Here is a 22815-nt window from a genome sequence, read left to right on the forward strand (position 1 = left end):
AGTGCAGATATTATTTTATAAATGAACCATGATGCTGCCTACTGTGTTGAGCTCAGACTCTTTTTGATTTACAACCCCTACAGATTTATAAAAATATAAGTCTAATGTAGGCCAAATAAACTAACAGGCTGAACCAAACTGTTTCTTTCTTTCTTCTTAAAACTGCAATTTCACTTTGAGTTTCTCTTTTTGTTCAACCCTGTCATCATTTGTCACCCCCAAAATGCCTGAATACAATTAAGAAGTTACGTCAGAGCTTCAGAAAGCTAGAAAGATAAACACAGGGAGTTGTGTGATATAACTTCAAAATAAAGTAGTCGTCTTACATTTCTTTAATTGTTGAATTGTTGAGAAATGACAAGAGTGATATACTGACATCATTACATTAGGCCGGAATACAAAGTGAAACAAAAGATACTTATAATTGATTGTTTGTATAACTAACATTTCTAATAGTGAATGATAAATGGAAAAAGTAGGAAAATAGGGAAAACAAAAAATGATATTTTGCAAATTCTAGTTTTCTGTGGTTGCATCATTTTCATTCCATGTAAACTGCTCTGTCAGCAATCAAACTAAAGTGTTTTAACTTTGTCATTTTGTCATTTATCCTTCTGCAATTTCTTTATTTGTTTGCCATTACGTTAGAATGCAATTTTAATTAGTACTGCAAAAAAAAAAACAACAACTCAAAACGTCTCTTTTAAAATGATCCGTCTGGATGATTCTTTCCGTATAAATATATCTATATCTATATATCTATATATATATCTATATATCTATATATATATATATATATATATATATATATATATATATATATATATATATATATATATATATATATATATATATATATATATATATAGATATATATATATATTCATATATCAAACTTCAGAAGGTGCGTTAGTTGAAGGTTTGGACCGGAAACACAGCTTCTTGTTTGCAGCTTGACCAGCAGACATCTCGATGATTTGCTGCTGAAGTAACTTTGGAGCCGAACTGAGGAGCAACAGGAGGCGTTTCAGAGGTTAGTTTAATCTGATTTTAGTTTAATCTGATTTTAGTTTAATCTGATTTTAGTTTAATCTGATTTTAGTTTAATCTTTTTAGTTTAATCTGATCTTTCTCTGTTCAGCTGTGAGCAAAGAAAGATCCTTTACGGTCGCTTCAGACTGAGAAACGAACCAACACCACGACTCATTATCACTATTATCACTATTATCACTATTATCACTATCTACACGTTAAAGGCTGCGGAGCCGACTGCTGATGTCCTCAGGGCTGTGGAGATGATCAACCTGGTAACAGACTGGTAACAGACTGGTAAACAGACTGGTAACAGACTGGTAACAGACTGGTAACAGACTGGTAAACTGGTAACAGACTGGTAACAGACTGGTAACAGACTGGTAAACTGGTAACAGACTGGTAACAGACTGGTAAACTGGTAACAAACTGGTAACAGACTGGTAAACTGGTAACAGACTGGTAAACTGGTAACAGACTGGTAACAGAAAGCTTTTACAGGAATGTGCCTCTGAAAGACCCGGAGATGAGATGCGTGCTTTACTTTATCTTTCTCAGTACTGATGCATTCAAAAACACATTTGATGAATAATGTGTCCTCAGCTGAAGTTGACCTGTACTGACCTCATGGTGCTTTCACGTACTGTAGTATTTGTAGAATGACTTCATGGTGCAGAGACTTAAAGTTTGCTTGATACTTTTGCAGTGTTTGCCCAAATTCTTTACAAGACCTGCTGTTCACTTATGTGTAACCGGCACTTAAAGCACAGTCCTGTGGTATTTTGTCCCTGATTCAAGCTTAGCATGAAAACTGTTTGGAAAAGTTTCAGACCTTAACTGTAGACCTTAACTTTTCTGTGAAATCACACTCCTGTCCATGTGAAGTCCATAGCCCAATACCACCACAATATAGCAATGTCTATCATTTGACCTTCTATTCGGATAAGGAGAGACTTTCTGTTAGTATTGTATCTGTTTTAACCTGCCTACCTCCGTCTACATATTCCGGAGCATGCAACATGTTTGAAGTTGTGCTCATGGCCAGATGCCAGCTCTTAAGTGAGTGACAGTAACAGTGTAGAGTCTAGATTTGTGCTAAAGCAGCTGAGGTTGTGCAGGGCAGGATGATCCGCCCTGGTGCACAAAAACACGCTCAAAAGTGACCAATGAGGTGAGGTGCCAGGAAAGCTAAATGTGGAAGATTACTGCTGCATAGTGATGTTTGAAACTGGTGCTGCTTAGTAACGTGAAACTTCAGGGTTTGGGGGAAGAAAAAAAAGACACAAATGTAGCATTGTCTGTGAGAATCCTGATTGGTTTCAAGTGAATTTGAGCCGATGGGAGACTCATGAGCGTCTTGAGGAAAGGGAAGGTGTTTTCTACGTGCAGGATGCGTGGGGTTTTCTCATTTATTCTTCACCAACTTCCCTTTCGACCAGAAAAACTTCATTGTGACCAAGTGTGTGTCTGTGTTCTTCACGCTTCATTTGGGAATCACAGCCGGAAAACACCAGAGCGTTTCTTTCTTTCCTCTTTTGAATGTCCGTCCCCCCACCGACCCCCATCGCTGCCCGGCCAGCCTCACGTGTCCCCCCCTCTCTCCTCATCTCCCCTCCATCAGACCATTCAACTTCTCATGGCACATGGGAAGTGTGCAGAGTTCATTGCTGCTGCTGGTTATAAAATGCTGCCGTCTCTCTCCCCTATTAAAAACTCCCCCCCTCCTCATGTCACCTCCTGTAGTTTCTGGGTCGGGGGGGGGGGATGCTTTCATCATCACAGAAGCTCTGTAGGCCACTGTGCAGAGCCTCTTCTCACTCTGCTTATAATTCATGGACTTTATCTATGCTGGAATTTTGCTTTGAGGAGACTTAATGTTGTATCTGTAGACCAAATCCATACTGTAAGTTTAATTCAACAGGAAAATAACAAACTCTTTATAACTGAAACAACATCATTAAGGTCAGTCCTTTTCTGTCTGCTTTTAAAGCAGCCATGACATGAAATGTTTATTAATGCCCTCTACATAATCATTTAAAAGTCAAACAGAGTCTTGCTGCCAGAGTTTTAAATTGAACAAGAAATGTAGATAAATTCTCTCCTCTTTAATACTGTAACCTAACCCTAACCCAAGTCGTCTTCATCTGATGGTGATGTTGCCAAAACACATTCCTGACTAACTGTCATTCTACCTATTAATGTTCCAAAAACTCATGATGAAGCTACCTTTTGCATTTATTAACCTAAACCCTGGAAAAACGTCTCTTTACACCAACTACACATAAACTCTCAAATTCTACATTTAAGCCCTGATCTTATTTGATTAGTTAACTATTAATACTTTAATAATTAAATTGTAAGCACCTTAAACTTGTAACTCTTTAATCTCCCGTTTTAATGTAACTGTTTTGTCATCTTTCCAAGTATAATTCACTTTGTGTGAGGCTCATTGCTTTCTATGGTACCCCCCAAAAATGTGGCTTTCAAACAATGTTTGACAGTTTGATCCATGTAAGTTATAGTCATCATTGATTACATGTCAGATTTTTCTCGAAAACAGTTTTTGGTTTCTGTTTTCACGCGTTTTATATTCACACTGCAGCGGCTCAGAACATCTCTCAGCTCTGTCTCTGCCTGTCATCTGGGCTGAATGTGCACGGACATGCAGACTGCCCCAGGCTCTCCGTCATCTGCATTCTGTGTGCACTCCGCAGCAGGATATCAATACACTTCTATGTTTAAACTAACTAAGTTTGTTGTGTCAAACACCGTTTGCCCCAAAAATACTTTGAATCCACCAATATTGTTTTTAACAATGGTCCACATGATGTTGTCATGTGTGCACTTTTATGTAATCACTCCTCCGAGTGTAAATTCAGGTGTGAACCGCCACAACATTCAAGTTTTTCTCCCCCAGCAGGCACAGGCTGTGGAGGTGCGTTTATATTCCTCCAGTTTATTTTCACGTGTGTGTGCCATTTCTTTTGTCTCGTGTCTGCCAGGGAGTAAAGGCTGGGAGCACAATGGTCCCTGTCTGGGCCTTGACAATAGCCCTTATGAATGGGAGGAGGGAGGAGGGAACGATGGAGAGAGACAGAAAAGGGGCTCCAGGATGCTCTTTTCACAGTGGACAGTCTTTTTATTTTTTACATTTTTTTATTCTTTTGATGTGTCACATTTCATAAAGCCATTTTTGTTTCTCATTTATTTACCCAGTGAAAGGACTCTAAGGGATCATCGTCTGGTTTTGTTGCTCCAGCGGGTGTGAAGTGGCAACCGAGCAGTTTTAATTCAGATTAATTGATGCTGCTAAAAGTAAATTACGGATCCACCAAGGACGAGTGTGGCATCACTTTGCCCATGCAGGGAAAGGAAACGGTGCTGGAGCAGCCTGGTTGAAGAGGAGGGAGGGGTATATTATTCTTTATCCCCTCTCTTATTGGGCCCTGGGGGAGAAAGTGGGTGAGAGGTTGAGGGGTGTTGGGGGAGGGGAGGGGATGTGGGAAAGCAGAGATTCATTCAGTGAGGTGAATTCCAAGCCCGGTTTAAGATGAAGTGGTTTGTTAGAGAGGTGAAATGAGCAGTTTTAGTGCTGTTTTTCAGTTTGTGTTGGGACACTGCTCCCCTCTTTCATTCAGTTTTGACATGAACAATAAAGTGTCTAGCAGGGTATCATGGGGGAGGACTTAGTGGGTCCTCCTCCTCACCCTATCTCCCCACCAGCCCCTCACTACTGTACAGCATCCCGAGTCCCTCTCGCTCCTCCCTGATGAATGAAAGAGTGCACAACATGACTGAGAGTAACCTCAGTGCCTGTTTCTATTAAGCCAATCGTTATTACTTCCTGGTGCCCCCCCCCTATGCCTTTTCTTCTCTTTTTCTTCTCTCTCTCTCTGAGTGGTGCCAAGCCTGTGGCCCGGTGTAGTTCAGCCTTTTAACCAGACTTTTCAGACTGATATTTAAACAGTTTCAGAAGTGGATAGATGTTTTTATAATTTTATTATCTTTAAGGATTTGTGGCGTTTTGTGTTTAAGCTGGATCCTCGTGAATGAACAGAGTTTACTGTGGTGGATAGTAAGAAGATGTTAAAAAGGGAAACTCCGCCCATTTTACACATAAAAGTACATTTACAGGTCGTTGGGAATACTGCTGTATTTGTGCAAATGTGGTATAAAATCTTTTGTGACAAAATCTAATAAATGGACCCGAGTGATGTCACTTGAGTCGGAAGACTACAAGTTGGAACATGAAAGAAATCCCAGAGTGAAATCAAGACAGAATTGAGTCTTACCAGACCTCTGTAGCCCACTGCTAGCACTACAACTCAGATCTCTGACCCAGACTGTTGGTGGTTGAGGTGCATTGTTGGTAATGTAGGCACCAAGGAACAAGAATGTGGAATAAAAAAGACAATATCTCTGGTTCCCTCCATCATTGTGAGTCTGATTATGTTATACTCAAGTCTTTATTTTCCAGGACTGATCCAATTTTTTTTATTTGCAATTGTAGCAAGTTTATTTTATTTATGCTAAAATAATGATAAAATATCTAAATCCTTCATTGCATTCCTTCTATTTAAAATGCATTGAACTTCTCGGTTTAAGATAAATCTACTGGTCCATCATCTACTGATAAAAGCAGTGTTGGAATGATTAGTGCATCAATTTATTCGTTATTGACAGAAAATCCCTAATTTTCAACTATTAAAGTAATTTATCAAACAAAATTTTCAAACATTCACTTGTTCTAGCTTCGTCAAATTTGGGGATTTGCTGCTTTTTTCAGATTTTAGATTTTTTTTTGAATCTGTCACCTGAGTTAGTCTGCTACATGTTTACTGTGCTTCCTTCTGCTGGAGATTGTTTTAAATGGCACCAAAATGAAACAATTGTGATGTAAACGCACCATATCATTTCCGCCTGTTTCACTCTTTTGTTTCTGTCCTCTTCTCTCAGTAATGCATTTCCAGGAGTGGTTACGGTCACTTCGCTCCAGTGCTGGACTCAAAGGTTCTGAATCCGACGACTTGTGGAGTCTTCTGCCGTCTCTGCCCCTGTCCTCCTTCTCCCTGTCCTCCCTGTCTCTGTCCTCCTCCTCTCTGCTGGGTCTAGGAGCCCTGGCCTCTCTCACTGCCTATTGGCTGGTGACACGACCTCGACCAATGCCTCCTCCCTGTGATCTGCAAGCCCAGTCTGTGGCTGTGAATGTGAGTGGCTCATGGTTTCTGTTTGCATCATAATTTGTGGAACCATACGTCAGCATGGTAGGAGCCTACAAAAGGTGTTTGATAAGGGTGTTGTTTTAGGGAGATCCCAGCTGCAGGCGATCAGCTCTTCTTAAAGATGACTCACTGATGGAGTTTTACTACGATGACACCAGGACGGCCTTTGACATGTTCCAGAGAGGACTGAGGATTGCAGGTGGTGACAAGGAACACTTTAACATATTTCATTTTACTTAATCCTATGTTTGATTGTGTAATCGTATCAAAGAAGTGACAAAAAAGTAAATCTCATATTGCACACATTCACATGACAGTGAAGTGTTCAAAAAGTAGCTTTTGGGCACTGATTCAGTCAGAATCAGATTTATTGGAATTTGACTCCGGTTACCCACGCTCACTGGTACACAGAAACAGACAAATAAACAAAAAATAAAAAAGGATAAATGTTAACTATTTTGTACACGAAATATTAAATGCAAGTGTGTGTGTGTGTGCGTGTGTGTGTGTGTGTGTGTGTGTGTGTGTGTGTGTGTGTGTGTGTGTGTGTGTGTGTGTGTGTGTGCGCGCGTGTGTGTGTGTGTGTGCGCGCACATAAAAAAACACATAACTGTAGTCTAAGAGCTAAGGTTATACAGCACAGTGTAATTCCACTGGTACACGATACATTATATTATTTAAGTTTTGTTTACACAAGTCATTTAAAATATTGACTGTAAAAATGTTTGCAACTTTTACTTGATTTGAGTCACAATTAGAAATTTGATATTCGAGATGTGAAGTTTGCAGTTCAAGTAAAAAAGTATAATATCCTAGAAACCACATTTACAATTCTAGATATATGTTTGAACCCACGTGACACATCTGTCTTGTGACCTCCAGGAAGCGGCCCGTGTCTGGGCTTCAGAAAGCCGGGGCAGCCCTACCAGTGGATCTCCTACACTGAGGTCGGACATGTTTCAGGATTTAAATGCTCCAGTCGTCGGAGCTGTTCTGTGTGCATCGTGTTACTTTCTGCTGTTTGCTTGACTGAGCGTCCTAATTTTCTTCAGGTGGCTGAGCAGGCGCAGGTGCTGGGCTCTGGTCTGTTGGCCAAAGGCTGCCAGCCGAACCCGCAGCAATTCATTGGGATATTTGCACAAAACAGACCAGAGGTATGACCGGACGCTGTTTCTGGAGACATTTGTTTGTTCCTGCACTTGTTTGGTTACCCGTGAGCTTTAGAATTGCTTAGATAACTTCTCTGGCAAGGATTTTTCTTGCCTCAAATCAAGGTTGTTGATGCTTGAACCTCTCAAAAGCCAAATGGTTCAAATTTGTATTTCACCTGGGTAGATATTCTCATCTCCACAGAGGTTTGCTCATACACTTAAATCGTAACAGGTTCACATATCCTCTATGAAAATTAAAATATGATTTTGTTTTTGTCTGTACTGAAAGTGTGTTTGCTTTAATTCATATTGAGAGCAGAGCGCGGCTGGTAAATGTGGGTCTCCAGGGCAGCCAATATTGGAGCATGTCTACTCCCAATTTCATTTTGTAATATATCCGTCAGGCAAGGCCACTTTTGTCACTCCTGTGTAGACTGAAAGTGAAAAATAATGTTCTGCTCCATCAGAGCCTGTAACCTCTCATTAGACCCATCTACACACACAGTGCTATTATTATTGTTATTATGATCTGCATTACTACCAAATGTTTGTCCAAATCGAACAGAGCAGGTACTCACTCACTCAGTGTGTGAAGGCCGAACATGAGTCTCACTGTGCTGCTTTGTCTCCCTCTGCTGGCGGCAGTGGATCATCTCGGAGCTGGCCTGCTACACCTACTCCATGGCAGTGGTGCCTCTGTATGACACGCTCGGGCTGGAGGCCATGGTCCACATACTCAACCTGGGTAAGGAAATAATAAAAAGAGCATTGTTAATGGACTTTTATTGAACAAATATAAACTCTGTCATTATTGGTTCATCTGCAAGTCTCCCATATCAATTCAAATCAAACCATACCATAGTTGTGAGCATTACACGTGATCCTTCTCATTGTTTTTGAGACTGAGCGTCACGCAAACTGTGTTCATTTTAGAACATCTTAGAGATGATTAGGTAAGCAGTATTACTTTGAGTACTTTGACCCTTTTACTAAATGCAAAAGTACTTCATTAAGTAAAAGTCCTGCTTTCAAAATCTTGCTGATGTACTACTAAAGTAAAAATATAGAAGTATAATCAGCTTAATGTACTTGAAGTATAAAAAGGAAAGGTACCAGTTCTGTAGAAAATAATAAAGACATCTCATAACCAGGTTTTTTTTAAATAAAATATTAATAGTCAAAATATTTGTTAAACACTAGTTCAAATTTTGTCAATGTATTGTATTTTATAATCTTATGTTTTAATTTAAAATCTTTATCTGCAAAGTCATAAGTGCAATGGAGTAGAAAGATGAAATATAATATAGAAGTATACTACCCAGGTAAATGCACTTACTGACCCAAATTGCAGTCATGTGATTGAATAACTGTTAAATTATTGCACACAAGTTTGAAAAATGAATTCGTTTTTTATTTTAAAATTAGATTTTTTTTTAAGGACTGCTGCATCTTTGAGCTTCACTGCACTTACAACTAAAGCTGATTATAAAACTATTGATTTATCTCTTTGGGATGAACTATGTCAGTAGTGGACACACTGTACTATTTATTTCTTTATTAACTATTCATGTTGGTGGCGTTCTCAGCGGAGATCGCTCTGGTGATCTGCGACCGGGAGGAGAAGGCTGCAGCTTTGTTGGAGAACAAGGAGAAAGGCGTGACTCCAAAGCTCTCCTGCTTGGTTCTCTTCAACGATTTCAGCGATGCGTTTGTTGAGAGGGCAAAGAACTGCGAGGTGGAGGTTTTGAAACTGGAGCAGCTCATGGTGAGCAGAGGGGCGGGAGTACTAAATAATTTAGATGTGTCCCCTTTAATTTAGTCATCAATGGTGATATGTAAATTGATATGCATAACTCCTCTTTGTCCACATCTTAGGACCTGGGAAGGCAGAACCTCAAAGATCCTGTGGTGAGTTTATCCTCTTGCATCAAACTGGTTTCAGTAAATAGATAGTCCCCCTCTAAATGCTAGGATGACAGTTTTACCATTGCTCCTGTCCCCTAAGATATCATTAACACTCACTTGTAAACAGCACTTAAAGTAGGAGTGGGGGAAGCCTGTTGTCATATTCTCATTTTTCATTGCTGCCTGCTGTAGCCGCCCCAGCCTCAGGATCTGGCCGTGGTTTGCTTCACCAGTGGAACCACAGGTAACGAGTTGATTTCATATGTCTCAGCGTGATTATCCTTCAGTCACATCATTCGAGAAGTGTCCTTCAGTGCCCACCAACAACCTTTCTTTATGGCACCGCTGTAGTTTCCTTTTGCTGCGCTGGGCACTGCAATAATGTCTTGTTTATTTATCCAGGGAAGCCCAAAGGAGCCATGATCACCCACGGCAACATCGCCTCCAACACTTCCTCTGTCATTAAGATCCTGGAGGTCTGTCTACACTTCCACCTCCTTGTCTAATTGAGAACAGCCTCACAGCTACCATCACTTCCCACCTTCTTGTCTCTGTATCTCAAAACTGTCCCTCTCCCTGCTGTGTTTAATGGTATGATTAATTGGCTGTTTGATTGCCCCTGACGCTGCAAGGTACTTTAACTAATTGCCCCCTCATAAAGATTGTGCTATCTAACTGCAGTAGAAAAAGCCGTACAGCGTGTTTGATTGCCTGCGGGGCTTCACCGTGTGTCTGCTGCCTCAACGTTATCTCTCCCCTGTGCTTTGCTCACTCTGTTTCTCATTTTCTCATTTTCTCTCAGGGTTCGTTTGTGATCCGACAAGAGGATGTGTCGATCTCTTACCTGCCGCTTGCCCACATGTTTGAGAGGATGATTCAGGTAGCTGTTGCTCTTTACAGACTTTTTTTCTTTTTTTTGTACTGTGTCAACGCTAAGCTAACTCTATTTATGTCACAGGTCTCGATGTTCTGCCACGGGGCCAGAGTAGGATTCTACCAAGGCGACATCTCTCTTCTCATGGATGACATTAAAACTCTCAAACCAACCTTCTTTCCTGTTGTGCCTCGTTTACTCAATCGCATCTATGACAAGGTCAGCACATATATATATATTCGGATATATTATCTAGCACCTCTCAGTCGGTAATGTTTAACCTTGGTTCTGTTTTTGCTGATTTCTATAAAGATTCTGGGTTCTGTGACCTCTCCCATACGACGGGCTCTGCTTCACTACGCCGTGAGGAGAAAGCAGGCTGAGCTCAGCAGTGGCGTTGTACGAAACAACAGTCTGTGGGACAAACTGGTGTTCAACAGGATTCAGGTCAGTTGCTGGAAGCTCCATTTTATATCCACCTGGATCATATTTTCCCATGTGTTCAGTTCATTTACTGTAGGTCTCCAGTGAAGAATTACAGGCCTCCTCAGAAACCAACCCCCAGACAAAAAGAAATCTGTTTTTTTCCCTTAACTACAGAGGGGCTTTCAGTCCGACATACTTTTTGTTAATCCAGGACTCCATATTTGTCACCGTCTATATTTTACAGCACTTTAACCAGTGTTGCATGTAGACCAGCAGCCATGAAAATAGTCAACACATTTGTATCCAAACTTCACAAGAGGAGCACAACTATTCCAGTAGTCAATGCCAAATTCACCCAGAGCATATTGGTCCTGTGGGAGTGTATTGAAGAAGCATGCACACTGACAGATTTAGGCTCCGTAGGGTCAATGCAGATGGGAAAATATGATGTAGGTTGAAGATTGAATTCTGTTAGTACCCAATATGTTTGCATTTGAACCGTTGTACGTAAATATTGCATCACTTGTGTTTCAGGCCAGTTTAGGAGGTAACCTGCGGTTCGCACTGACTGCTTCAGCACCCATCTCCCCCACTGTACTGTCCTTCCTCAGAGCCACTCTGGGCTGTCTGATCTTTGAGGGTTACGGCCAGACAGAGTGCACCGCAGGCTGCACCTTCTCCATGCCAGGAGACTGGAGCGCGGGTAAGAGGCAGTCTGATTTGCTTGTGCTTTAAATGCCGGTGCTGCTTAAACTCGTCCTAAGCATGTGTGCGGATGTGTCTTTGTCAGGTCATGTAGGTGCTCCTTTGCCCTGTGCCAAGGTGAAGCTGGTAGACATCCCTGATATGAACTACTATGCTAAGAACGGAGATGGAGAGGTGAGGAAATCTGAATATGCCATCATATTATACATACAACAGATCGACTGACACTTATCACGGCTTTGTCCCGTTAGATCTGTATAAGTGGCCCCAGTGTGTTCAGAGGTTACCTGAAGGATCCAGAAAGGACGGCTGAAGCGTTGGACAGCGACGGCTGGCTGCACAGTGGAGACGTGGGCCAGTGGCTCCCAGTAAGATTAGACACAATAATCAGCCTAAAGTTGACAGATATGGTCTTATAGACTGCTGTAAGAGAGCAAGTGTCTCCACTTTTCCTCCGCCAGAATGGGACACTACGCATCATTGACAGGAAGAAGCACATCTTCAAGTTGTCCCAGGGAGAGTACATCGCTCCAGAGAAGATAGAAAATGTCTACACGCGCTGTGTTCCTGTGCTTCAGGTGTTCATACACGGAGATAGTTTGCAGGTACAATGCGATTCATGTTCAGATTATCAGTATTCAAAACATTTGCTGTGGTTCAAGATCAAGCTTTGATTTTCTCTTGTATTTTGTGTCAACAGTCTTTTCTCATAGGCATAGTTGTACCGGACCCTGAGGTGTTTGTTGACTGGGCTAAAGGCCGAGGATTTGTGGGATCCTACGAAGAGCTGTGCCAGAATCCTGTATGTCATCTAAACCCCATTTCATAACGTTACCATTTTAGTTTGTTTTATAAATCGCGGGAAAATTGACATTTTTATTGTCTTTCGACAGGATTTGAAGGTCGCAGTATTAGAGGACATGAAAGCTGTGGGGAAGGAAGCAGGACTGAAGTCCTTTGAACAAGTGAGGAGTCTCTGCTGACATTGGGTTTGGTACAAATTTGCAAACAACTTACCTTTCAATACTGACTTTTGGTGTTCATTTGTGTCTTACCACTCTCTCAGGTGAAGGACCTTTACTTGCATCCAGAGGCGTTCAGCATCGCCAATGGCCTTCTCACCCCCACACTGAAAAGTAGACGCGCCGACATCCGCAGAACCTTTCAGGAACAAATATCAAGCATGTACAGCAAGACGGCCTTTTGAGGGACAACAGACAGTAATTCACGGAAACACACTAAGGTTACTGGTGTCCAATAATGGATAATAAACATGGGAAAGGGACCCGGGAGAAGTAAAAAATCTGATCCTATTACGTCCAGCAGTGCCTTAATTTAAAATATACAACAAAATATAATTTGGAATATTGGTGTTTTGCTTAAAATAAGTTTTAATTCAAGTCCTCCTCTTGCCAATATGTGCAATATATTAACTTCACATGAATAATAGAAAAGATTGGGACCAAACCACTTGTTTTAGTTTTAAATTCCAATCTCACTGTTGTCTTTGTCCCTAATTCAGAGTTGTTATTCACCAGAAGATTTTACAGATACATAAATTATTGTATATTTGTAGAGAGAAAAATCAGAGGTTATTAAGAAGCGACCTGCAGAGACGTTAAGTTAGATTTTTAATTCAAACCACCCTGATTTTTAAAAAGGGAAACTGTTGTCCGCGGAACATTGTTGCTCATAGAAGTTGCGTTAAGTGTAGGTTTGTGTTTTACAGTTGTTGGGTCCTTGTATCACCATGACATAAGCTTTTCATCAACACTCTTGATCGTAGCTCTTCGGTTGTGTATTTTTCTTACATGTTCTGAAAGATTTCATAAACCAGTGTGAGCATGTAATCCTTCACCTGAACTTAAACCATTAAAACTATGAGGGGTTCAACCAGCAAGGATTTGTAAAAAAAATATAAAATGGCTGAACTGTACATACTGCTTATAATGACATTTGCTGACAGGACAATACTGACTAATTCCAGTAAAGTGAAACGCAAGATGAAATAAAGATTATTAACCAATGAGTCTTTTGTGTGATTTAAATTCTATAACAACTCCTACACTCGAGAGAGAAATATGCAGTGATATCCAAACTTCAACAATACAACAGTACGATGGTATACATGGTTGCTAAACTCAGTTAATTTATTTCACAGATTATGGTGTTAATGCATTCAAAAAAACCTAAATTATAAACCCACTCTAAAAAAAATTCTACCACTTAAAAATGTATAATTTAGAAAAACCTTCATTAAGTCAAACATGACAGAACTCAAAGACAGTCAATCAACTAAGCATTTGTTTCAATAATTTCAAAATACGTCGGAAAATAAATAGTCAACTTCTTGGTACGACACCTTGTTAAAAAATCCACTAACATGATATTGAACAGTCGGTGTATGTGCATCACCATGTAGTATGTGTCGATCGTACTGAGACAGAACCTGATGAAAGTGGAAACAAAGGAGTGCAATGACTTAATATGATTTGGTCCAAAATCATGGAAAGCTAAAAAAAAATAAAAAAGTAGGCTTCCAACCCTGGTTGAGCAGTTACAGAGAAAGGACTTTAAGAGTGCCAACAATGTGTGAGTACTGTTGCTAAATTACAAACTGAACCACAATACAACAAAGGATGGATTGTTTGTTTTAAAGAACTGTCATGATTAGTATTGTCCACTAGAGGGAGCACCAGCCTTTGTTTTTGATTAGACTTCAACAGCAACTTGTTCTCTCCGCAGTCTGAGGGGTCGACCTTTCAACACCGCTGCACGGACACAATCTCACTACACATGCGATAGTTTTCATTTTACATCCACAGCCTGGACAAAGTAGGCACTTAATGCACAGGTGATGTTACAAATATCATCCTGTAAACCCCAATAAAAAGCCCTCACACAACATGGCACAAAGCTAAATTTAGAGATAACCAGCAAAAGGCCAAAACACAGACTTACATTTTCTTGCCGGTAACCTACAGTATATATAAACATAGTACATGTAGTATTTTTTCATTTTAAAATTGGGTGATAAAAAGTGTGTTAGTAACATTGCAAATGTGACTAATAAAAACATTTCCTTGCTCATTTCCTGCTTTATGAACAAATGTTTATAGACATCTCTGAAACCCCGAAGTGTAACCTTGTTAATTAGTTCTGACGAGAACTGTTTGATTCCTCTACAAAAAAAAACAACATATTGGCTTATAATGCTGCACTTGGCTGATGGCTTAGTTAATGTGGCATTTCAGCTGCTTTGAGTTGCAGAGAGTCTCTGTAGGAAGAATGAAACATGGGAGTGTAGTGCAAAGAGGAATGGGGGGGGATGAGGCCGCAAGGAAACAATCTGATAATCAGGTTAAAGCCACTGCTGTCTGTTTTGAACTGCTCAAAGGAGGCTGAAAAGACTGCAATCCATTCAGAGAGGCATGAAAGGAGCCCTTCCCGGTTTTCGGGCTTTCCTCCCTCAGTCGTCGGCGACAATGGACAGAGCACGCAACTCGCTGAGCTTGGCCTCGGTCTCCCTCTCCCTCTGCTCATCAGTCAGCCCGGCCTGGTCGATCTGGTCTGTTAACTCGCTGAAGATGTTGTACATTTCTGTGAAATAGACAACCTGGGGAGAAGAAAAAAGTCCTGATTTAGAGTCCTGTTTTATAGAAACTCGAGAGGGTCCACAGACCGTTCTTAGATGCGTCTCAGGGAAAAACTCCAACAAATTCATATCCAGACTCTGCTCTACTCGCACGCTCTAACTCTGCTCTTCCTCACACTAGTCTGAAGCTGCTGGTCTCATACCTCTTCAACTCTGCTAATGAGAAGTGATTTGAAAGGAGAAGAGGGAGCCCACAGATATCAAACAACTCTGACAAAGCCCCCAAAACCCCAGCACTTCAGTGGGTAGTGACCCTGCTTTTCTCTCCCAATCTGAACAAGAGATAGAGAGTGTTCACTGAAAGCTTTCTTGACACTTCCCACCCCTGCTTCTTCCCCTTAGTTCATGAGTCAGGCTCCCTAGAGAGTTGCTTTGATGATTAATAGACTTTAATCACATTACAAGACTCCAGAAGAGTAGGCAGAGAATGAAAGTACTGGGAAATACAACCCCTTGAAACCCACACACACACACACATCTCAATATTTATTCATGCAGCGATGCAAACGATACCATGCTTTTAACGAGGCACCACTGGCTTCTCTGAAACTGCTCGTTTGTCTTATTGTAGGCCGAAACAGCAAGACCAAGAAACCAGTAGGAGAAATGCTAACTGATTTGCTCATTCCCAACAGAATAAGGGCTAGGTCAAGCTGGAAATAACCAGGAGTCATGCATCTTAAACAGAATCAACATTTGTCTCACTGTCATGAACAGATTTAACAATATCAGACCCAAAGGAAAAAAAAGTCAAGTTTCTGAACCACCTTGTACAAGCCTTTTTAAGTGCTCAGCCTGAAAGACCTTTGTATGTTTATACCAACATTTGCCACCTAAACCACATGAGTGGGCTATAAGTATTGGGTTACTGCTGTTTGTGGGGGTAAAGCGGATATTTTTTTTTCTCCCCAAAATGGCTTGTTGAAAGGGCCATCGGAAATGCCCATTTGACCAGTGATGATAATGTACACCAGATCAGCGTTTGAGTGCCCTCTGTAGCAAAGACACTCAACTATTACAATTAGTCCAGTCACCACGAGGAGTAAACACAGCCTATGACCACCTACGATACAAAAAGGAGTCTTTGGGTAAAGCAGAGCTTGAAATTACATGACTTGTGTCTGGACATTTTAACATGCCACGGTCTTAGCTGCTTAATATGTATACAGAGAGGGTACACTTTGACCTCTTAGCCTACAATACTAATGAATAATTTATGTTGCATTCTATTCAGTAAGACCTAAAACATTGTGTGACCACTGTTTCAGGAAACAAAGAAAATCAACTGAGAAAAGGACAAAGAAAGCATCTTTCAAAGGTTTGTTTTTTTCTTTTTTTCAAAGAACACATGCAGCAGAGAATGCAAAACTGAGACAATGTCTCAATTCATCAACATCTGTACAGGTGGACAGGTCACGCCAAGTGTCCCACTGACAGTTTCAGGACAGGACTTGTGATAGTGAAGCTGAAGGCTCACAACAAAAGCAGCCTTGTGCCTTTTCCTGCTGCCGCTGGGAGCTGAGCAGCAACAGCGGCTGGGAGAGAAGGGAGTGGAGGATGAAACCAAGTACTCGCAGGCTGGGGATGAGGTCCACTGGCCACCCACGTGTGGCTGTGTGTGTCTGTGTGTGTGTGTGTGTGTGTGTGTGTGTGTGTGTAAACATGTGTAAATGTGTAAACATGTATAAATGCTCATTCATGTGCTTGAATTACATGAATAAAAATAATGTAGACTGAATAAAAAAGCACAAGTTTGTAGTTATAACAACCCTTACACAATTCACAGCCAGGTAAAAATATGATTTAACCTTAAATAGAAGAAAAAAACCTGAGCTCAGATTTGTGGAAATATCTAATGTTGGTCAGATGATTGTTCAGTTTGCTAATTTTAAGTTCAAAGTACAACATAGAACTCCATAATTGGCATTAGGTCTAGGATAATCTAGTTTACTAATTAGGAGTGTGCCAGTGACCGTCCCAAAGAGGAAATGACATGGCCAGGCAGGTCTGGGGTGGGGGAGGGGGACATGGCGGCGCTACATTGAGACGCCCAGCTGCTTTAAGAGAAGCTTCAGGTTAGAGGACGACTTGCAGGGCTGCAGTGGAGCCAGACAGATGAGGCCTTCCTGGGCTAAACACAGCAGTGTGGGCCGTCGCTGGGGGTTAATCACATTAGGACAGCGGGGAGGGAGACAGACTGCCAGGATTATACACTCCCTTCCATCAGACACTTTATCCACTGTTTAATCAACAATCAGAGGGCGTAACAGACACTATGGAGAGTGTGTGTGCGTGCATGCAGAAGCGCCCTGTTGTTTGTGTATCAAACAATGGGGGGGATCACTAACCTGCGCCCTGATGAGAGCCTCAAAGCTGGGCTGGAAGTAGTCGATGCGGCTGTAGTAGAACTTGGGCATCTCGTCCAGCAGCTGCTTGTTCTTGGCCTCGAAGTCGTCCCTGACCGGTCGGAGCTCCTCTCTGGCCTGGGGTGTGGAGGGGAGAGAGGAAACAAAAGAACAGCTCAACATTGGTCATTAGCACTTCTAATTCTGCATAACATCCCCTCTTTTCACCATGTCAGATCATGCTGTTATTTACACATTCTTCCACATAAACTGGTGCAAAGAGCTGCAGATTTTGAGAAAAACAAATACCCACAAATAGAAACAAGGTAGTTTAAAGCATTCCAGCAATGGAGCCATCTTTGGTGTCTTTCTTATTGTTCAGAGAGATATTTGCCTAATTCCCACGGAGAAGCAGTGCAAAAAAAAAGGCTGTAATCACGACCACAGTGAGGAGGAGTGGGTTATGTGGGCAGACTTGGCTGTGAGTGGACTCCAGCACCACTGATCTGTGTGTGAATGTATTAGTGGGTAGTCTACTGTAGGCATGGAGTTATGGAATGCACAATGAATATGTGTGAGAGGGTGAGAATTTTTATTAAGGGGAAGGGGGGTGTTGCTTTATTAAAACGACAACATATTGTTTATCTACTGCATTATGCTATGGTCTCTTCACATTAGTTAGTTTTTTCTTTGCACATGCCAGTTGAAATGGCATACAAGTGTTTTGTCAGGATCATTTCTTTAAGTGCACAGGGATTCAAAGGCCAGGGATGTAGGGGCCTCTTCAAGGCTTTGTTCCCCTGACAGTGCTTTTCTCAATGTGTGTGGGTGGCTCGCCATGTGAGGATGTGTTAGAGGCAATAGCATAGGCAGCACTGCAGCGCTATCTGTGAATGTGTGCGCTTCTGTAGTGGCCTCATGGTGTGTGTATGTGTGTGTCTACAATTCTCAATTACGTGCCTGTAGATGTGCAGCAGCGCCTTTTTGAAAAGGCACTACTTGAGAGCCTGGTAGCTTGCGTGGGTGAAGGAGCGCACATGTACAGTGTGCCTGTGCTCAACTATTTTTGTTCATATCCAGTCAGCATTTGTGTCTTTTTCCACTTATTGCGTCCCTATTCACAATATGTGCAGCATGTAAGAGCCAGTGAACTCTGCCCCTGTGCAGATAGAGGGAGCACTGGAGTGGACCTACACATGCACCAATGCAAGCTTTAAACTCATAGTACCTGATGTAGTTTGACCATAACGGGCCCCGTTTTTTCTTTCTCTTCATACTTCTCCACTTTGGATTGCAACCGTTTGTAGTCCTGCAGAGCCTGTTCCCGGCGCTTCACTGCCATGTTGAGGCTGGGAAAGACGCCACTGTACCTGCGATAAACCAGCACACAGAGAACTTTAGACATCTCTGACACAACCAATAGGGCCATAAACAAAACACACAAAATACACACACACAAGCCTGCATTTGTGCAAGCAAAAAATACCCAGACACTCACATCAGAGTACTCAAATGGGAAAAAAAAGAAAACAATCCCAGAATTTTCTCGGAGAAATTGAAGTTACTGAAATCATTAAAACTGCTTTTCTTGCTCTATGAAATTTGTAGAAACACATTCTGCATGGCATCCTATCTTAATAAAAGTCATTATAAATTAATAAAATCCCTCTCCTCAACATCTTATTGTAGCGGTACTCTCAAACCCCAGAGGACAGCTCTGCATTAAGCTTCGTCTAATCTATTATCTAATTACTGCAGTTCAAAATGGCATGAAACAATTCATTTTGTGACAATTATCATATTCCAAATGAAAATATATTCTTGCAACGAGAATCCTAGTCTTCAGCACTAAAAATAGGAAAACACTCATCTGTAACTTAGCAACAGGAGTCTGAGCTTCATCCTGGGACTTGTTGCACTGGTTTTGCGGCTGCTTTAATGGGAAGCAGGAATACTGTATATAGTAAATATCCAACCCAATATTATTTATATATATTTATTATACAAGTATTTAATGTTCAAATATTAATAAAAAAAATAACAATCCTGGATGATAGCCAACATACAAACAACAAGATTAAAGTCTCTTCCCAGCATTATTTGTAAGTTAGTAATGCCTCATTTTATAAGTAAAAGAAATAAATTCAAAGAATATACAACAAACGCGTGTGTATGTGAAGGGGAAATAACACAGCATCATTGGCCGTTATTAATATCCCAGCAGTCATTAACAAATTAACACAAAAGTAGACTCAACAAGACAAACATTAAGAAAATAATTCTTAGTCTTTCTAACATGTAAACACAAACCACTGGCAGTGTTTTTAAAAAGCAGGCATCAAGATCATTCACCCAGGTGTCTGCTACATGTGAGTCAGAAATAAAAACACTTGTAATGAAGAGTGAGATATAGCTCTTTTGAATGACTCATTTAAAGCATTTTATCAACTGTGTAGGCACACTACTACAATAGTTTATTATGTGAGTCTCTGCCGCCCATAGCGTTATTAGCCACAAAATGTGTGGGCTTCATGATTTACGTTCCTCTTCATGCCAACCCTTGCCCTGCTCTGTGCAGCAGATGAGGGAGCCACTGAGAACTTGTGGATTGATTGTGAAATCCTAGATTGCGCCTGTGTCTGCCTGTGTACCTTACCAGAGGGCAAGAGGGGTGGGGTGGGGGGGGGGTATGAGACGTAGAAAGTGAAGCTTAGTCTCAGACAAGGAAGGATTGTTTCCTACAGGAAGTTAGGCAAGGAGTGGTCTTGTAGCGTTTGAGTGACATCACGGAGCTCAGCTCAGCCCAGCCCTGCAACCCACGCTCTACCGCTATTTATAAAATACCACTTTGGCCCAGTTTATGGCAGGACTGGATGCCGATCCTCAAGTCTACTATCTGCTCCAGTGTACACATGCATGAAGTGCCAAGGGATTATGTAACTGCCCTCGAGGCATGACTGCTCTCCAACACTATTGGCTGATGACAACGCAGCAGCAAACCAGCTTTCAAATGACACAAAGGCTGATCGCATTTTCACCAGCGCACTTCACCTGACAGGCACGGAGCAATTTCCTCATGACGCATCATGATGGTGTGCCGTTTGTGCTCTAAAGGGGGACAACACTGCCAGCAACTACTATGTTTTCGTACACTTAGAGACTCAAGGGCCACTGAAGGAGGAGGAAGAGCTAGACACAAAGCCAATTGCTTGTTAACCCATTCCTGTCCTATCCATGCTAGATGTTGATGTCTCACTTACATTCAGGGCTCTCTGTGGCCAGACGTTATAGTGACTCAGCTGTGTCAAAGGCTCCCACACAAGAATGTGCAGCAGTGGCCCTGGTTGAAGGTGACTGTATATTTGTAACAATAGTTACTGGACATTTCCCTCCTGTCCTGATCATGGCTGGACAACTACCAGTCAGCTGGTTAGGTCTGCATCTGCGGTGAGCCTTGTCTGGATGAGGTTTCAAGCTGATTGAGGGCCACTCGAGGACCAATGGCTCTCCACTGTACATGTGACAGGTCAGGGTGTGGTGAAAAAGCTGGATGGAAATAGCATCTGGACCAGAGAGTTTGTTTATGAGCGGCTGCCAATCCACAGACAGGCCAGTCCGACCCACGGGCCAAGCCCAAGTCTGGTCTAGACACCCTCAGTCTAGGAGGCTGGCTGTCTTTTTTCACTATCAACATCACATAACTCCCTACTCCAAAAAACACACAGCAAACCACTAAAAATCTGGGAATTGTTTGTGTGTAAATTCCCACTTCCAAAGTGTCACAATCTCAGATGAAGACTGAAGAGTGTCTGACGAGGTTACATCACTTGGCCAGTTTTGTTGAGTTATGCTTGCTGTGAATGTAAAATAACTACCACCTGTATAATTGGTTTAAGAGCAGCGGGTCATGGGAACTTGAGAGTGTGTGACGTACATGCCAGCAGAACCGCCTTTGTCTCAGAAGGAGAGCTTGATCTGCAGCAACTTGCCTTTTGCTTTGTTGATCAAAACACAGGCAGCCTGGAAACATTATAGACCAAATAAGATAGGAGGAGAGAAAGATATATAACCTCACAGCAGGCAAACATCCTGGGTACAAAATTGAAATTTGATTACAAAAATTCAACAACATAAGAAGTTAAATAAAATTAAATCACTGCACCCGCCAAAAATATAATCAGACCAAAATGACAATTGGTCCCGTCGGCTCAACCTTCACCAGGGAGACTTCCTCTGATTGAAAGGGGTGAATCATGTGACTTCACCAGTCATAGCTCGACCCAGAGCAGAGGTCTCCAAACAGGCTTGACTTCCGTCTCACCCAAAAGAGCAACGGAGCAGAAAAGGGCTAGGTTAGGAGGCCTAGATAACACAAATGCCTCAATGCCCACGCACTCCCCTCCCCTCACATAAACACAGTGATGTCATTGAGTGACCCCGCTGAGTGGACAAAACTTACGACTGAGCCGGAGAGAGAGGAAGAGACACAGGGGGAGAAGTGGGGGCCTCTTTTTGTCTGTTTACTGTAAATTTGACCACACCAAGTATTAAGAATGCCAAAATTTTAAATGGCAATAACACATGGACACGAGCGCATATCTGACACACATACATACAAGTACATACACACACACACACACAACCCATTCAAGGTCTTCCATTAACATTAACGTTCTCCTTTTCTCCTTCTCTAATTCTCTTCATGATGACAAAAAATCACCAATAGAGTATTTTGAGACTAAGTAAACAATGAAAACTATTCATTAGTGATGGACTAATGGAATCTTAATGGAAGCTTTAAAGTATAGTAGCTTTTGTGTCTCTGTTTTCTATAGAAGACACTTAGTAATAAAACTAATAATTAATAGTGCAGTGTTTTCAAGGAGGGGAAAAAAAGTGAATATAGAGGCCAGTTTAACTTGGCTTCAAAACTCACTTAATTCCTGTGCTCTATTTCACAATCATGTAAACTCCTAACTTTATGGGTCTAAAATACCATATTTGTACCCCCTCCAAAATCTGGGTTGGTGTTTGTGTGTGTGTAGTTTGTGTGAGAGTGTGCACTGTCCTGAGACAGTTCCCCTCCTCAACCAATCCACAGCTCTGGGCCCAGGAAGCTGGGCCCTTTGCCATATTCTGAGCCTGCCCACACGTCCGCCTTCCGCCCACCAGGAAGAGGAAATTAGAACCATTCCATCCTGTCATTGCTCCACCACCAGAGCACACAAGGAAGACGGGGCTTAACACACACACACACACACACACACACACACACACACACAAACAGACACTAACCCAACCTATTTGTTGAACAGGGGATCTCTTCACCCTGGTTATTTATAAAGAAAAAAAAAAAAAAAAAGAACTAACAAGCTTCTAGGGTTAAACATAACCTGCAAAAGAAACATATGTACATACTCTCATAACCAGCATATGTACAATCAATCTCCTGGGAGGAGCCAAGAGGAGGAAGCAAAACCTTAACAAGCGCTCCGGAAGA

At 41.6% G+C, this 22815-nt stretch overlaps 2 protein-coding genes across 2 annotated transcripts in view; one reads left to right on the top strand and one right to left on the bottom strand.

Annotated features, from left to right (window-relative positions):
- The first annotated feature begins 994 nt into the window (after window positions 1-994).
- On the top strand, window positions 995-13319 carry acsl2 (acyl-CoA synthetase long chain family member 2). The gene is made up of 20 exons (XM_054611711.1): window positions 995-1033; window positions 5989-6239; window positions 6339-6453; window positions 7137-7201; window positions 7307-7408; window positions 8051-8150; window positions 8992-9170; window positions 9281-9313; window positions 9503-9554; window positions 9713-9786; window positions 10113-10190; window positions 10269-10403; window positions 10497-10631; window positions 11145-11313; window positions 11401-11489; window positions 11567-11683; window positions 11777-11920; window positions 12016-12117; window positions 12209-12280; window positions 12382-13319. Exons 2-20 carry the CDS (start codon window positions 5991-5993, stop codon window positions 12520-12522), a joined length of 2151 nt encoding a protein of 716 aa, XP_054467686.1. The 5' UTR covers window positions 995-1033; window positions 5989-5990; the 3' UTR covers window positions 12523-13319.
- Window positions 13320-13447: 128 nt separating this feature from the next.
- The window catches only part of bin3 (bridging integrator 3), a 28547-nt gene continuing 19179 nt past the window's right edge, over window positions 13448-22815 (bottom strand). The window contains exons 7-9 of the mRNA XM_054611712.1: window positions 18544-18685; window positions 17319-17453; window positions 13448-14931 (exon numbers count right to left, since the gene is read on the bottom strand). Of these exons, the coding sequence (XP_054467687.1) occupies window positions 14785-14931; window positions 17319-17453; window positions 18544-18685 (424 nt within the window). The 3' untranslated portion in view covers window positions 13448-14784. The remainder of the gene's footprint in view (window positions 14932-17318; window positions 17454-18543; window positions 18686-22815) is intronic.

The sequence above is a fragment of the Anoplopoma fimbria genome, chromosome 13 (assembly GCF_027596085.1).
Source record: "Anoplopoma fimbria isolate UVic2021 breed Golden Eagle Sablefish chromosome 13, Afim_UVic_2022, whole genome shotgun sequence".
Classification (NCBI taxonomy): domain Eukaryota; kingdom Metazoa; phylum Chordata; class Actinopteri; order Perciformes; family Anoplopomatidae; genus Anoplopoma; species Anoplopoma fimbria.

What these genes read in the sequence shown, in the direction of transcription:
- acsl2 (XM_054611711.1), top strand. Translation starts at nt 5,991, where the DNA reads ATGCATTTCCAGGAGTGGTTACGGTCACTTCGCTCCAGTGCTGGACTC. An exon ending in CCCAGTCTGTGGCTGTGAAT is followed by an intron (nt 6,240 to 6,338) that starts GTGAGTGGCTCA and finishes GTGTTGTTTTAG; the next exon opens with GGAGATCCCAGCTGCAGGCG. An exon ending in TGGTGTTCAACAGGATTCAG is followed by an intron (nt 10,632 to 11,144) that starts GTCAGTTGCTGG and finishes CTTGTGTTTCAG; the next exon opens with GCCAGTTTAGGAGGTAACCT.